Here is a 17,609-nt window from a genome sequence, read left to right on the forward strand (position 1 = left end):
CTGGTTTTATAGATGTGCCCTAACAAAGGAGGCTGCCATACCTCTTTCTGCAGCAATTCAAATGCTGTAACTTTCCAGCTCTTGGTGGTAACACATAAATATTATATGCAGTAATTCATGCTGATGTTTACATAGTTAGAGAACAGATATTTCTAGAGGCCTTCTCTGTCCTAGGTGCTGTGTCAATGCAGGGCTTGAACTCATGAAACATGAGATCATGACCTGAGTTGAAGTCACATGCTCAACTGACTGGCCACCCACACACCCCTGTTGCAAAAACTTTTAAATGGTTTATAGTAAATGAAAAACAGAAACACTTAAATTTGAGAAGGTACTAGTTAATGATCACTTATTTGTCATTCCTATTCTTTAAAGCCTGGCTGTATTCCACTTTAAGCCTCTAAAGGCCATTTATATTCCCAGATCTGAAAATTAATATTACTTGATCATGTTAATACATTATTGGTAATAAAATATTTCTATTCATTTTCAAATAGAATACAACCCTTTTGAAAGATTTTGGTTAGTCATTTCAATATTAATTCAGTAAGTATTTGAGGGTGCCTCCTAAGCGGACAAAACCTCTCTCAGTTCCTTCTTTCATGGAACTTATAATCTAGTGAATCAATAAATTAATTACCAACAAATGTATAATTAGAAACTGAAATAAGGACTCTGATTAAAAGGGATACAATACTATAGGTAAAAATAACAGAGGGACCCTTGCTTGGGTTAACTGCTTGAGAAAACCAGGATATATGTGTATATATGTATGTGTGTGTGTGTGTGTGTGTGTGTGTGTGTGTGTGTGTGTGTGTGTACATACTCTATATATGGTATATATAATGTATGTAAAAATAATACTGTCTAAGCCCTTTGTGTATTTATTCTTTTAATCCACATAATAGACCTTTATAGTAGGTTATTATCTTATTTTACAGAAGAAGAAACTGAGTGGCTAATATGCCCAGAGTCTCACAGTCTTAGAACCACATGTCAAGCACAGGCAATCTGGTTCCAGAGTCTGGGCTCCTAACTGTTAAGCTAGAGTACATCTCAGATAAGTAATATTGCCCTCTCCATTTTGCAAATACATGAACCAAGGTCACTCAGCTAGTAAGTGGCAGAGGTGAGATTTGAATCCAGGCAATCTGGCTGTAGGGGGAAAACATTCCAATTAAAGGTAGCAACATAAACGAAGGTCGTGTGGTTGGTTGGATAATGGAGTATTAAGAGTTCTAAAATGGGGCGCCTGGGTGGCTCAGTCTGTTGAGCGTCCGACTTCAGCTCAGGTCATAATCTCATGATTCGTGGGTTCGAGCCCCGCATCAGGCTCTGTGCTGACAGTTCAGGGCCTGGAGCCTGCTTCGGATTCTGTGTCTTCCTCTCTCTCTGCTCCTCCCCTGCTCACACTCTGTCTCTTTCTCAAAAATAAATAAAGGTTTAAGAAAAAAAAATTTTTTAAATAAAAGAGTTGTAAGAAATGAGCTTTAACGGAGAGGTGACATGATCAAATATGTATTAAAATTTTTTTTTCGGGGCACCTGGCTGGCTCAGTTGGTAGGGCATGCAATTCTTAATCTCAGGGTCGTGAGTTTGAGCCCCACATTGGGTGTGGAGCCTACTTTACAATAAAATCATTTTCTCTACAATATATGAATGTATCAAATTAACATTTTGTACACCTTAAATTTTACACAATGCTATATGTCAAATATTTTCAATTTAAAAAAAAGTTAAAAATAGGGGCACCTGGGTGGCTCAGTTGAGTGCCTGCTTGACTTTGCTCAGGCCACGATCTCATAGTTTATGAGTTCAAGCCCCATATCGGGCTCTGTACTGACAGTGAGGAGTCTGCTTGGGATTTTCTCTCCTTCCTGCTCTGCCTCTCTCTTTAAATAAATAAACAAACAAACAAACTTCAAAAAACAAATAAAATAGGGGTGCCTGGGTGGCTCAGTCAGTTGAGTATCTGACTTCGGCTCAGGTCATGATCTCACAGTTTGTGAGTTTGAACCCCGTTTTGGGCTCTTTGCTGACAGCATGGAGCCTGGAGCCTGCTTCAAATTCTGTGTCTCCCTCTCTCTCTGCCCCTCCTCTCCTCACTCTGTCTCTCTCTCTCTCTCTCTCTCTCTCTCTCTCTCTCTCTCTCAAAAATAAAGAAACATTAAAAAATTAAAAATTAAAATCATTTCTCTCATATTTCTACTGTTTTCTTGTAAGGTGTCAATGACCAGTTTAGTCTTTCCTCAGATTACTATGGAGAGTGAGATTTGTATGGCAGAGACCCAAGAAGGTTAAAAATATGCTTCAGATAATTAGAGTGTTTTGAATATACAGAAGAGACAACATTAATGATAATAAAGCATATCAGGTTTCTGAGAAAGGTGGGAAGGAATATAATTTCAAATATAAAAGTTGGAATGGGCCTTAGTTGGGAGAAGGAAAGGAGGGAAGGTAAAGATGAAAAAGATGGATATATATTAGGTTTGTAAATTTAATAGTGGAGAGTTTAGGGAGTTTCCATATAATAGCATTGACTTTTTTTTCTTTAAAGAATGACATGCAGTCTTTTGTGAGTAGAGGGAACTGTGGGTGTTTTGGCAGTTTGAAGAATATGGACAAGTTTGAAATAGTTGTTGTAAAGAAAGGGGGGAGTAAGTTACCACAGAAATATAATTGGACTCTGGGCATGATCACAGGGTACCTTTAATGTTGATATTAATAAATTTATGAATATTAATTAGCCCGGCTGTGTAACTTTCTTAAGCAGCACTCAGATTCTTTAGGGCAGGTGGTAAAATATTAATAGTAGGGTTCCTCCAGGGTGATATTTATTAAAGACATACAGTCCAAGAATGTTATCAAATGCTGTGGAGATGAGAGACTATAGAATCTAACCTGAATAAGAAAGAAGAGGAGCTTCTGGGACTGTTGAAACAAAAAAGGCAGAGGTGTGCCTGGGTGGCTCAATCAGTTAAGTGTCAGACTTTGGCTTGGGTCATAATCTCACGGTTCGTGGGTTTGAGCCCTGCGTTGGGCTCTGTGCTGACAGCTCAGAGCCTGGAGCCTGCTTCGGATTCTGTGTCTCCCTCTCTCTCTGCCCCTGCCATCCTCCTGCTCTGTCTCTCAAAAATAAAAAAAAGTTAAAAAAAAAAAAAAAAGCTCAGGATAAGTGAATAGAAGTTTTGATTGCTACCATCATAGTGGTAATAATTGAACAAAGAGAATATAATGCTCTTACATTATCAGCTCATGAGTTGGGAGGACAACATAAAGGCAGAGTCCTGGAGGGCATTCTATATGAGAATGGAAATCATTGGGGCCCCAGAGTGCAGAAAGAATTTTGGATTGGACTACAACTGTCATCACTGGGCTTATGATTGACAAAATACAAATCAGGTGGCACACACTAACAGAAGGAAGAATAGATTCAAGAATTGTTTGGACAGCCCTTGTTCTGGTTAATTACTATCTTTTCTCTGTAGCATTTGGCTTTTTTCATTTTTTTCTAAAGTGAAATTTGGAATAAAATCTTTACAAAAGCAAATATATTCCTGTGAATTTATTTTTTAAAACAGACAAGTTGAAAATATAATTTCAAACACCCAAAATTGTCTTCCACTCTGAAATTGTTATTCTGTCCTAGATCCTTTTGATCCATTTATAGACACAATTTAAAATAAAAATTGGGGGTGCCTGGGTGGCTCAGTCAGTTAAGCGTCTGACTTTGGCTCAGGTCATGGTCTCATGGTTCATGGGTTCGAGCCCCATGTTGGGCTTTGTGCTGATAGCTCAGAGCCTGGAGCCTGCTTCGAATTCTCTGTCTCCCTCTCTCTCTCTGCCCCCCCCCCCACTCATGCTCTGTCTCTGTCTCTCTCTCAAAATAAACATTAAAAAAAGGTTTTTTAAATAAAAATGGGACCAAAATGTATACAGTATACTAATTTTGTAACCTAAACATTTTTATTTTGCTTCATGAACAGATAGAGTTTTATAGAATTTTAATAGCTTCTCATATTCTAGTTTGTGATACTTATATTAGAGTTGTTTGTTGTATTAATTTGTATGAACTATTTATATTAAAGATTTTAACCTTTTTTGTTTCTGACAATTCTTTTAAATTTTACTTACAAAAATTTTAGATATTCAGAAGTTGCTTCTTTATTATTCAAGGATTTGTCCATTTGTTACTTTTTTGACAACCCTCTAGCAGTAGGAGTCTGACCACTAGAAATATCCAATGAAAGAATAATCAGTTGCAAATGGCTAACTGTTCTGAGTTTTTTGTTTTGTTTTGTTTTGTTTTGACGTTTATCATTGAAGTATAGTTGATGTACAATACTTTGTCACTTTCAGGTGTAATAACTTATTTTTTATTAAAATTTTCAAAAAATGTTTATTTTCAGAGAGAGTGCATGCGTGTACACACACACACACACACACACACACACACACACACAGAGGCAAGTGGGGGAGGGGCAGAAAGAGGAGGGTGGACAGAAGATCCAACGTGGGCTCTGTATGGACAGCAGAGAGCCTAATGTGGGGCTCAAAGTCATGAACTATGAGATCATGGCCTGAGCTGAAGTCGGATGCTTAACTGACTGAGCCACCCAGGTGCCCCTGTTATAACTTTTTTTTAATTAGAAATTACATTTAGTGGGGCACCTGGGTGGCTCAGTTGGTTAGCATCTAACTCTTGATTTCGGCTCAGGTCATGATCTCATGGTTGTGGGATCGAGTCCTGCATTGGGATTAGTAGTGCAGAGTAGTGCAGGATGAGTAGTGCAGAGCCTACTTGGGATTCTCTCTCTCTCTTAGAAAAAAATAAAAAACAAAGAAATTACAACATTAAAAAAAAAAAAAGAAATTACATTTAGCACTATTTGTCCAATAGTCAAGTTTACTTAGTAATTTGAAGACTGTTCCCAGTATTATGTGTATGATTCACAAATTACCCTCATTACAGAACCCTTCCTTAGTGGCGTTACCTGAATTTCTGCCCAGCCACTAGCTTCAGATCTTCTGATGTGGGAGCCCTCTTTTCCACTCCAGTATCCCTGAAGTTCTTGAGGGAATATACCTCCCTCTGAGGCCTAGCAGTAGTTACTTGTGACTGGACGTACCATGTGATCTCTGGTTTTAGACTAGTGGGGCTTTAGGGGACAACATTAGAGATAAACTTTCATGTGTAATATTTTACCTGGAAAGTGTATTCTATGTTCTAAATAGTTGATTGGAGAGACTTTTGGATTGTGATTCTTTATTTGGGAGAGAACGCCTGCCTTACAGTTAGGTCACATTCAGCTCTGCCATAGACTGTACCCTCTTGGTTAATCTGTATACAATGAGGGCATAAGTCTAAAGCAGGGTTTTTCAAATTTAAATTGTTTTACTCCCCAAACAAAATCTTAGGCAAAAAGGCAATATATAAAAAGGATAAAATCTAGCTTTGATACTCTGGTTGTACTAGAAGGGGGAAATCCAGAGAGCTCCAGCTCTTTGAATGCTACTCTTCCACATCCAGTACTTGAAGAAGACAGTGAGGCTTCTTATGGTTTCAAAAGCACTAGACCAGGAGATTTTTTTCCCGAGAATGAGGATATTTAACACAAAAGGTAGAGTTAATCTGTTTCTAAAATTCAACTCATTCTAGTTATGTACGGTCTCTTTAACTGTACTTCCCTCCAAATAAGAATAAATTACTATAGACTGTCAATGAGGACTTCTTAGATTTGGTTGGAGTCTTAATCCTTTATAGACAAAAAGTGACAGTTGATTTGGCAGAGTGAAAGTATACTCAATTTAGGAAAGCAGAACTCTCAATCTGAGTACACAGATGTGGGTCAGGAACATAAAAATAAAGATTGGGTCATGCAAAAAAAAAGATACTATGTTACAGTTTTTAGTCCCTCTGTCTCCTTTTTAGTGCATGACAACCAACCACTTAGGTAACCAAGGGCCTTACCTGCTCCATTCAGGATTAATTAAGATGAGAATAGGCTTTTTTGCATATTCTCCCTCTTTTATATAGAAATTTAACTCTGCATATGGAATTTACTGTGACTTTCCTGGGACCGGAGTAGGAGCTGAAGTAGAAGAGGAAAAAAGAATCCAATAGTCCAGGGGAAAAGTTCTAGTTGTGCTAAAGTCAGAAAAAAAGTGAGTACGCCAAAACATTAGAGAGGTTGGAGTTGTTAGATATGGTGAACCACACTTGAAATACCTGAGCAAGAATCAGAAACTGGATGGAAGCCTAGTTTAGAATGTTAACTTTGGTGCAGAAGCAATAAGAAGACTCATGATACACTTTTTCTAAGTGTTGTCTCATTGTTAGGAGTGGGCTCACCAGTTGGCAGATTGTTTATTTTGTGTGAGAGAGAGAGAGGGGGAGAGAGGGAGGGAGGGAGGGAGGGAAGGAGGGAGAGAATCCCAAGCAGGCTCCATGCCATCAGCGCAGAGCACAACACAGTGCTCGATCCCACAAACCATGAGATCATGACCTGAGCCGAGCGACCTGGTTCGCTTAATTGAGTGAGCCACCCAGTCACCTCAGGGCTATTTTAAATCTTACTTACTTTCATTTCCTCAGATTGAGAACATGCTTTTGTGAGGAGACTTGTACTTGATGGGTTTGTTAAATGGCCAGATGAGGTTTGACCATGCTTGGCTTCTCACTGTTACTTTCTTTTGACATAAAATGAAGTACTTACATTTTAGTGAAGATCATGAAAATTTTAATTATGTTAGTTTAACTCATACAAACTTGGAACAATGAGATGTCAATTTAGGAAAATTATTAAAAAAAATTTTTTAATGTTTATTTATTTTTGAGACAGAGACAGAGCATGAACAGGGGAGGGTCAGAGAGAGAGGGAGACACAGAATCTGAAGCAGGGTCCAGGCTCTGAGCTGTCAGCACAGAGCCCAACGCAGGGCTCAAACTCATGGATCGTGATATCATGACCTGAGCCGAAGTTGGACACTTAGCCGACTGAGCCACCCAGGCGCCCCTAGGAAAATTATTTTTAAATGAATTATAGTACTTCAGTAGGAGGATAAAGTCAGTAACTTTTAGAAAAGTGGACTGGAAGAAGTATTGCCCAAGAGAAACAATAAAGTCCATTGCTTTGACATACAAAAAATTAACTGATGGTTCTTTTCTGTTTTGATAAACATATTAAATAAAATAAGCAAAATACATTGATTTCTATGTTAAGCAGTCCTTTCACCAGGTAGATCTTAAATCATCTTAAATACATTTTTTGATGTGATAAAGGATAGTGGTTGGTATTCATAGCCTCTGCTTGTATGATGGAATGATGAACTATAATCTTTCTTGTTAATATAGTATAGTGCAGTGATTAAAAGCATGGACTTTGAAGGCAGAAAAACCTGGATTCAGGTCCTTGTGACACCACTTTGAGATTTAGTGTCTTCAGGGGTAATAATAATCCTTGCCTCTTAAAGGTTGTTTTGAAGTGAATTAGGACTTTTGGGTACAAAGGACAAAAACTCCATTCAAGCTAGCTTAACAAAAAAAATTGTATTGGCTCATGTAACTGGACAGTTCATTGGAATGCTGGCTTTAGGCATGCTTCAGCTCAAGCAATGTGGTCCCAGGGCTTAGGCTTTCTCTTCATCTTAACATTGCTTTTCTTTCTGTTGGCTTTGCTCTAGGGCAGGCTTTACTTACATGGCATCTCTAGGTTTGTTTCATCTTCATAATTAGCAATCCTAGAGAAGAGAGCTGGTACCTTCCCCCACCCACACACACTTCCATCTAGATCAGTCCTGGGGTCACACTCAAGTCTTTGGTTCAGTCCTGTTGTTGGCATTTGTAGGGGTTCTTATGAATTTTGGATATTAAACCCTTTACAGAAATATTATTTGCAAGTAGATTTTCCATTCTGTGGGCTATCTTTTTTCTGTCTTGATAGTGTCTTTTCATGGTCAGAAGTTTTTAATTTTGATGAAGTCCAATTTATCTGTTTTTGTTGTGTGTACGTTCAGAGTATGTGATACTTAAGAAACCATTGCCAAATCCAATGTCATGAAGCTTTTTTTGCCCTTTGTTTTTTTCTTAGAATTTAGTTTTTGCTCTTATGTTTAGGTCTTTGATCCACTTGAGTTAATTTTTGTGTTTTTGTGTATGATTTTCGGATAAGGTTCCATCTTCATTACTTTGAATGTGATGTCCCATTGTTCCTGTACCATTTGTTGAAGAGACTGTTCTTTCCCCCAATGAATAGTTTTGGCACCCTTGTATGAAGAGCAATTAACTGTTTATGTTAGGGTTTCCTTTTGGGCTCTCTATTCCATTGGTCTATACATCTGTCCTTAGGCCAGTACCACTTGGTTTTTATTACTGTAGCTTTGTAGTAAGTTTTGAAATTAGGAAGTGTGAGCACTCTGTCTTTGTTCTTTTTCAAGATTGCTTTTGACTATTTGAAGTCCCTTGGGATTTGGTATGAATTTTTGGATAAGTCTGTTTCTGCAAAAAACATAGTTGGGATTTCATTGCATCTGAAAATTGTTTTGGAGAGTGTTGCATTCTTCGTGGTTAATTAAGTCTTTCAGTCCATGACCCCAGGGTATCTTTCCATGTATTTAGGTCTTCATTCATTTCTTTAGCACTGTTTTGTAGTTATCAGTGTATAAGTTTTGCCTACCTTGGTCAAATTTATTCTTTAGTATTTTATTTTTTTATGCTATTGCAAATGAGGTTGTTTTCTTAATTTCCGTTTCAGATTGTGTATTGCTAGTCTATAAAAATACAATCGATTTCTACATGCTGATTTTGTGTCCTGCAACTTTGTTGAATTTGTTTACTAGCTCTGACAGTTTTTTTGTGCATCCCAGTACTTTTTTGATCACTCATTATTCCTCTTGTAAATGTGCCTGATGATGGTTGAGGATAAAATGAGGTACACATGAGGTGCCTCAGATGAGGTTCCTCAGATGAGGTCCATGTGAAAACCGTTGTAAACTAGAAGCTCTATGAATATTAGATTCATGATCTCTGGTATATTATGCATTATGCAAAAACAGTGGACTGGTAGGTTTCAGATCAGAGATTGCAAATTCAAGCTCTTTTATTAGGCTGTAGAGTTTGGGGTATCTTAAAAACTCATTTATTTTTTTAAATATTTAAATTTTTTTAATGTTTATTTTTGAGAGAGACGGAGACAGAGTGTGAGTGGGGGAAGGGCAGAGAGAGAAGGAGTCACAGAATCTGAAGTAGGCTCTAGGCTCCGAGCTGTCAGCACAGAGCTCGACAAGGTGCTCAAACCCACGAACTGGGAGATCATGACCTGAGCTGAAGTCAGACGCTTAACTGACTAAACCACTCAGGTGCCCCTATTTATTTATTTTGAGAGAGAGAGAAGGGTGAGCATGGGAGGAGCAGAGAGAATCTCAAACACAGAGCCTAATGCAGGGCTCAATCTCACAAACCATGAGATGACCTGAGCCAAAATCAAGAGTCAGTCACTCAATCAATTGAGTCACCCAGGCCCCCCATAAAAATCATTTATTTTTAAATAGGTAATGTATATACTTGGTTAAAAACATTGAGATTGTGTATTGCTAGTCTAGCACAAAAATTTACATAGTAAAAACTAAATCTGCCTCTTGCTCTTATTCCCTAGTCACCTAGTTTTGTTCCCAGCAGTAAACACAGCAGTTACCAGGTTTGCGTATCCATACCTATATAAGCAAAAACATGTGTACGTGTATGTATGCGTATATATATATATATATACACACACACACACATATACATATATATACACACACACACATATATACACACACACACACATACACTGTATTTTAAAAGAATTGTGATATGTACACATTGTTCTGCACCTCACTTTTTTTGTTACTTAGGAACGTATTTAGAGGTCTTTCCACATCTCTTCATAGAGTTCTATGTGGTACTGTTTTTTTTTAATGTGAGTACTTTTAGAACAAGAACCACTCCCTGTTGTCTTTTGCTTGCTGACTTCACATATTTTATGTTATTTGCCTTTTCTGAAGGCATTTGAATTTTTGAAGGCATTTGAATTTTTAACCCCTGACTTGGATACATGCTATAGTTATGTAGCCTAGAATGAAGTCCTTTGATTATCATTGTATGTATTATGTAATAACGTTTGCTTTAATCATTTTCTTTTTAGTTTTGATGAAGCAAGAACACAAAGAAGAGGTTGACTTGTCTTCAGTTCCGTCATTGTCTGTGCCTCATCCTGCCCAGACCCAGAGGCCTTCTTCAGACACAGGACACCCACATAACAGTGTACTGTCAACACAGAGAAGCTTGGTTTGTCCCATCCAGCAAACATATGCATCCATGGTAACTTCATCTCATCTGCCACAGTTGCAGTGTAGGGATGAAAGCGCTGGTAAAGAACAGCATATGTTACCTTCTTCAGTCATGCACCAGCCTTTTCAAGTCACACCAACACCTCCTGTGGGGTCTTCCTATCAACCTATGCAAACTAATGTTGTGTACAACGGACCAACTTGTCTTCCAGTTAATGCTGCCTCTAGTCAAGAATTTGATCCGGTTTTGTTTCCACAGGATGCAGCTCTTCCTACTTTAATAAATCTTGGCTGTCAACCATCGTCATCCATACCTTTTCATTCTTCAAATTCAGGCCCAACAGGACATCTCTTAGCCCACACACCTCATTCGGTACAGACCCTGCCTCATCTGCAGTCAATGGGATACCACTGTTCAACCACAGGACAGAGATCTCTTTCTTCTCCAGGGGCTGACCAGGTCGCAGGCCAGCCTTCCCCTCAGTTACAACCCATTACATATGGTCCTTCACATTCAGGGTCTGGTACAGCAGCTTCCCCAGTAGCCTCTCATCCCCTGGCTAGTTCACCACTTTCTGGGCCACCATCTCCTCAGCTACAGCCTATGCCTTACCAATCTCCTAGCTCAGGAACTGCCTCATCACCATCTCTAGCCACCAGAATGCATTCTGGACAGCACTCAACTCAAGCACAAAGTACAGGCCAGGGAGGTCTTTCTGCACCTTCATCCTTAATATGTCGCAATTTGTGTGATCCAGCTTCATTTCCACCTGATGAGGCAACTGTGAACATTAAGCCTGAACCTGAAGAGCAGGAACCTAACTTTTCAACAATTGGTCTACAGGACATCACTTTAGATGATGGTAAGTTCATCTTTCTCTCCTTCAAGCAGTGAAGATCCAGGAACTTTCTTCTCTGATAGTCTTAAAAAAGTTACCATGGATTGCTTATTGGCATATGGCCTATGGTTGGGCTTTTTTTTTTTCTTTAATAGTTGTTGTCACTAGAAATATGTTAATTAAAGACTTTGAGAATAGACATGAAAATTTATACTTTGAAATCTAGTTTACCACTAATACCTACTGCAAAAGGTAAGACTTTGAATCATAGTCTCTTACCCATTTGTGATGGAACTAAGGACACGAGATTTATTGGGCATCTCTTCTTTTAGAACATACAGTTGGTCACAGTGTCTGGAAAATGGAATTCAGTAAATATTGCTACATGCCATCTATTTGGAAGGCACCAATTTAGATGCTGGGAATACTAGGAATATGTTTAGATAGAGTTCCTGTCCTTGAGACTCACACAAGTAAAGAACTTGTTGCTCTCTGGCTCTGCCAGCTTGCTGAGTCAGATAGTGGTGATGGTGCAAGACCAGATTGGTTGGCTGTAGCTGGTACAGCTGTTGGCACCAGGATAAAAAGAAGCTATTTATATAAATGTAGCAAGTTGGTATATAGACCTCTTTTTAAATTAGAGAACAAACTCTAGAATATTAATTATTTCAATAATTGAAAATTCCCCAAGATAGGATTTTCAGGTAATGACTTAGAGTTTATTCTTGGCTCTATCATTTATGTGGTAGTGAAGTTTTGCCTAAATAGGAATTTAGTGAAAGCTACCTGTAACTGTTGTTCATCATGAAAATTCTAACAATTCTAAAAACATCGATATAGAAATTTAATTCTCTCTCTGAATCTGTACTTTTTTGTATAGAAAAGTAATTCTTTGTTAGCCATCTCTTTTACACATGTGGAGGAACTGAGTTTACTGCTTAGTTGCAAAGCTGGTGTCACATCCCAGATTCCAAACATAAGGGGAAAGGAAGGTAAATAAAATGTGGCATCCCCACTCCCAGGGCTTCCACCAGATCAGTACATAGCTGACTTTATAGCACAGTGGGTCTGGGACACTTATAACCAAGATCTAAAAAAAGCATATTAGGAGATCATCTGAGAAATGTGACAGATTCCTTAAGAAAGATTCAGCAATGGGGCGATTGGCTGGTTCAGTCAGTAGAGCATGTGACTCTTGATCTTGCGGTTGTGAGTTTGAGCCCCACATCAGGCCTAGAGCTTATTCAAAAAAAAGGAAGAAGAAGGATTCAGCAAAGGTTCCCTGAGGAGATGATATTTGAGCCAAGTCTTAGAGGATTGAGTATATGTTTTCAGTAAATTTCAGAGGGCAAATCAGACCACATAAGCAGAAACAGCTGTGTCTGGGAAAGCATGATTATCAGTGGGTAAATGGCATAGTAAAAGATGGCTTTGAAAGCCACAAGGGGATGTGCCAGGTAATTTGTGTGTAAATATAAGATACAGTTGACGCTTGAACAACTTGGGGGTTAGGGGCACCTACCCTCACTCAGTCAAAATATCCACATATAACTGTCAATTCCCCAAAAACTTAACTAGTAATAGTGTGCTATTGATTGAAAGTTGATTGAAGGCCTTACTGATATCATAAACAGTTAACACATATTGGTATGTTATATATATTTTATATTATATTCTTATGGTAAAGTAAGCTAGAGAAAAGAAAGTGTTACTAAGAAAATCATAAGGAAGAGGGAGGGGCATCTGGGTGGCTCAGTCCGTTGGGCATCCGACTTTGGCTCTGGTCATGATCTCACAGTTCGTGAGTTCAAGCCCCATATCAGGCTCTGTGCTGACAGCTCAGAGCCTGGACCCTGCTATGGATTCTGTGTCCCTCTCTCGCTCTGCCTCTCCATGGCTCACACTCTGTCTGTCTTTCTCTTAAAAATAAGTAAACATTTTAAAAATTTAAAAAAGAAAAAATAATCATAAGGAAGAGAAAATACATTTACAGTTCTGTGCTGTGAAAAATCCACATGTAAGTGGACTCTTATGATTCAAACCCATGTTATTCAGGAGTCAACTGTATATGTGTAAACTCAAGTATCACCTACAATTTGAATAGTATTTTCCTATTCATTATTTCATTTGATCCTTATTAATCCTGTCTCTGACCTAGATAGTGATGATTTAAAGAATTGAGCTTTCTAAAGGTCACACGACTGTTAAGTAGGAGCTAAGACTGGAATCAGATCTTTTCATTCTGGTCTTTTTCTTGCAGCAGTATAGCTGCCTTCCAGCAACAGCAGGCCATGGTGGTTAGAACTCTACTAAAGAAGGTCCCTCAAGCTTTTTTTAATTCCTAGAGGAACATGTGTGCAGAACTTCACTACATGAACACATATTCACAACTGTACCTGATCTGTCACGTTTGTATTGGGAGTACTTGATGGCTCTTGTGTAAGTGTCTTGCTGTGCTTTTTCTGCACAGCTGGCATGAGTGTCATACTTTAGAGCACCAGGTAGAGAGGAGGCTTCTACTTTGATGCAAAACAGATTTGAAATAAGTAAAAGATTTTCAATTGAACATAGGCTTTTAAAAATGTTACCTATTCATTCTTGCAGCAGTTTTAGACTATTCATCATGCTTTTAGGGTGTATGTTTAGAATTTTAATCCCTAAAACAAGGGTTGAGACCTTGAATGATAACCTACCACCCATTTGTGATGGAACTGAAGACACGAGATTCATTGAACACATCTCAAAGTGCATTCTAGCTCATTTTCTTTCCTAATGAACCAAAAAAGGACAAAGGTGGTGGAACTTGCTCTATCACAGATGGAGTGATATTTTGGGGGCAACAAATTGGAACCTTCTAGAAAGGTTTTGTTAAAATTTTATTTCACCTTTTGAATATGTGAAAATGTGTTGCGATGAGGCCTATGAGGGTACGTATAAAAAAACCCTTCATTTTTGCTCCATTCATTGTATAAGCCACACAATCAAGTAACGTTCCCAAATTGTAGCCCTACAGAGGATGAAGACTAGTTATTGAATTCTTTGCCACCTATCATGAGACTTGACAGAACCTCAGTGGTGCTAGCAATAATTAAAGGGGGCAGGGACGAAAATGCAGTCCCGGGCACCTTGAATTGTTAGATGTAAGAGATTTGCCAACTAACTCATTGATAATGTTATTTTGATTTGCCTTTGAAGGTAAAATTCTAGGTACTTAAAAAATCCTACAAGGGTACCTGGGTGGCTCAGCCAGTCGAGTGTCCAACTTTGGCTCAGGTCATGATCTCACGGTTCATGAATTCAAGCCCCGGGTCGGGCTCTGTGTTGACAGCTCAGAGCCTGGAACCTTCTTTGGATTCTGTGTCTCCCTCTCTCTCTGCTCCTCCCCCACTCATACTCTGTCTGTCTGTCTCTCTCTCTCTCTCTCAAAAATAAATTAAAATATTTTTTTAAATGTTTAAAAAAAAAACCCTACAGTTCTGCAAAGTTTTAGTATAAAGTCATTGAAAAACAACAACATACCTCATAGGCCTGGCACTCCTAGCATTTTAATGTCCCCTTTCTGGCTACCTTTAAAAGGAAGCCATGAAACATCCCAAATAGGATTAGAAGCACTTAAAGTGAATTTAGCAGTTAGCCTAAGCTCAGATTTTATATTAACTTTTCTATATTGTGTTAAATATTAATTTCTACTCTACAACTAGAGGACACAAATAATTTTTCTTAATTTGTATTATACTAGTTAAATAACTAGTATTATACTAGTTAAATAAACTTAAATATACTAGTTTAAATATACTTAAATATACTAGTTAAATATACTAATCCTAAGAACTTTTTAAAAAGTGTTTGCTTATTTTTGAGAGAGAGAAAGAGAATCTCAAACAGGTTCTGCACTGTCAGCACAGAGCCTGATGTGGGGCTCGAACTCAGCAACTGTGAGATCATGACCTGAGCCGAAATCAACAAGAGTTGGGTAGTTAACCCACTGAGCTACCCAGGTGCCCCTAATCCTAATAACTTGTGTTAAGCATATTTCTGTTTTATATTTATTTAACCCTCATTAAAAAAAAATCCCATTAGAGATTTTAAAAGATTAAAGATAAAATATCCTTTTTATTTTATGATTTTTTTAATGTTTATTTTGAGAGAGAAAGAGGGAGAGAGAGAATCCTAAGCAGGCTCCATGCTGTCAGTACAGAGCCTGACACAGAGCTTGATCCCACCAACCGGGAGATCATGACCTGAGCTGAAATCAAGAATTGGATGCTTAACTGAGTGAGCTACCCAGGAACCCCTATTTTGTAGTTTTTAATAAGATGGAGTCAAGAATCATTCAGTCATTACTTGTGACTTTTAGAAATGTGGACATTCACACCGTAAGTTTTTATTATAAATTTAGTGACATTTAATAGAGAAGATATTAGTGCCCCTAAGCTCAGAAATTGAAGACTTACGGAGCTAGAAATACCTCTCATACAGCTCTCTCATTTTATAGATGAAGAATCTGAGTTTTACAGAGCCTAAGGTTTTCGTTCAGGGTAACACACAGTTAATAGCATATAAAGACTAAAGCCCGGGGCACCTGGGTGACTCTGGGTTGAGCATCTGACTCAATTTCAGCTCGGGTCATGATCCCAGGGTTGTGGGTTCGAGCGCCTCATTGGGCTTTGTGCTGAATGTGGACCCTGCTTACAACTCTCTCTCTCCCCCTCTGTCCCTTGTCCCCACTCTCATGCTCTCACTCTCTTTAAAAAAAAAAAAAAAAAAAAAGACATGACTAAAACCCAAGTCTCCTGGTTCCTGCTTCAGTATTTTAGGTGTTTTTCATGTTTGTTATCCGTCTGTGAATTGAGACTGCTGCTGTAGAGCAAGCCAAATATGTGAAAGAAACAGCATTTTCTCCATAGAGTTTCTGTTTGTGAGAGGGACCAGGGTAGTTTTAAATTCTCACTATAAAAGAACTTTAAAAGACTCTCTGACACTACGGTTCTCTCTCCTCCTCTTTGACACCAGGGTTCATACTCTGGTATCTTTAGTGATACTGTATTCCTGTTCGTCTCTTCCTTTTTACCTTCCTTGGAACATCTCTGGGCCTTTTGAGTTCTGGCTACCCTTATTTTATGTGGGCTCTGATGCCTCTGGAATCATGCAAAACAAACCTAATCCTTCTTGTAATAGCCCTTCACATTTGTGAAATCTGATCTCTTTCCCCATCTTAAAAACACTCCAGCAACTTCACCTTTCCCGCACCATCACCACCCTCTGCTTAACCCTGGTGTTTTAATTCCTTTTTGTTATGAAGTATCCAGAGGGGAGCATACTATAGCCAGCTCAGAGTGTATTGGGACTATCACCTTCCTTGTTCAGAAGTCTTTATTGTATCAATATGGCCTGAGGTCCGGGGATTTTCTTAGCTCCATCTTACTGTTGATTTAGTGAGTCATAAGTAATGCTAAATCACATCCTTTCTCTCCCCACTCCCTACCCCGTGGGTTTTTGCATATGTTGGTTTTGGAACCCAAGACTAAACTTTACAATTATCCTTTTTCAGTTTCGTGGAAGTGATTTTGGCCCCTCATATTCCATACTTAGAAGAGTCCATTTCAGCATAGAGTGGCTCTCTCCTCAAAGCATATCTTCGGGGGAATAACAACAGAATACTGATTTTTACCAAGTGATGTTTTCTTTCAAGAAGTCCTCTTGGAAGTTTGTAACATGTACTTACTCAATGAATTCGAACATTGTTCAAAACTCTTGCTACTTCTTTTTTCTTTGCTACCTAAATGTACCATTGCCCCTGCTTGAAAACTCTGCTCTTGGTGTGCCGGGGTGGCTCAGTCGGTTGAGCATCCAACTTTGGCTCAGGTCATGTTCTCATGGTTCATGAGTTCTCGCTCCACCCTTCCCCCACTCCCACTCTCTCAAAAATAAACATTAAAAAAAAATACATTTCCTATTTTTAAAAAAGTGTGCTCTCTACATCTATAAAATTATCAGTGAGTTTTTACTCACATATTACAGTTTGTATGTCTGGAGTTGTTATTTTTCCTAAAAATTCCTGTGCATTATAGGGTGTATGTCCCAGTCTTTGGACCAAATGATACATATTAAAACAGTACAGAAATATAGAAATTGTCACAGGTGTGTTTTAAGCATTTTAATTAAGATTATAGTATTGTTAAACTAGACTGTCTTTGACCTTTAAATACAGGCCCATTTAATTTCTGATTGAGCTGAATCCCGTTATAGCTTTCCATTAGAGTCCCTGAATTCCCACTCATCCTCCTTTGTTCACAAACTAAGAGAGCTGCAGCTGCAGCTTTTCAGCAGAGAAGAGGCTCCATGTTAAATATAGCCTGACCTACTGCTGTGGTGAAAACTGACACTGACACTTGCAGGCTCTGTGCAATAACTTGCTGATCCTAAATGTAGGGCAATTAC

General features: G+C 38.5%; 1 protein-coding gene across 6 annotated transcripts in view; it reads left to right on the forward strand.

The window, feature by feature from the left end:
- The window catches only part of NFATC3 (nuclear factor of activated T cells 3), a 137,443-nt gene that overhangs the window by 93,956 nt on the left and 25,878 nt on the right, over window positions 1-17,609 (forward strand). For 5 of the 6 annotated variants that reach the window (XM_045047053.1, XM_045047054.1, XM_045047055.1 and 2 more), the window contains one exon: window positions 10,185-11,192. In XM_045047053.1, coding sequence (XP_044902988.1) covers window positions 10,185-11,192 — 1,008 coding nt within the window. Of the gene's footprint in view, window positions 1-941; window positions 1,276-10,184; window positions 11,193-17,609 lie in introns of those variants that run through there. The other variant, XM_045047056.1, reaches the window with a different exon arrangement.

The sequence above is a fragment of the Felis catus genome, chromosome E2 (genome assembly GCF_018350175.1).
Source record: "Felis catus isolate Fca126 chromosome E2, F.catus_Fca126_mat1.0, whole genome shotgun sequence".
Taxonomy (NCBI): Eukaryota; Metazoa; Chordata; class Mammalia; order Carnivora; family Felidae; genus Felis; species Felis catus.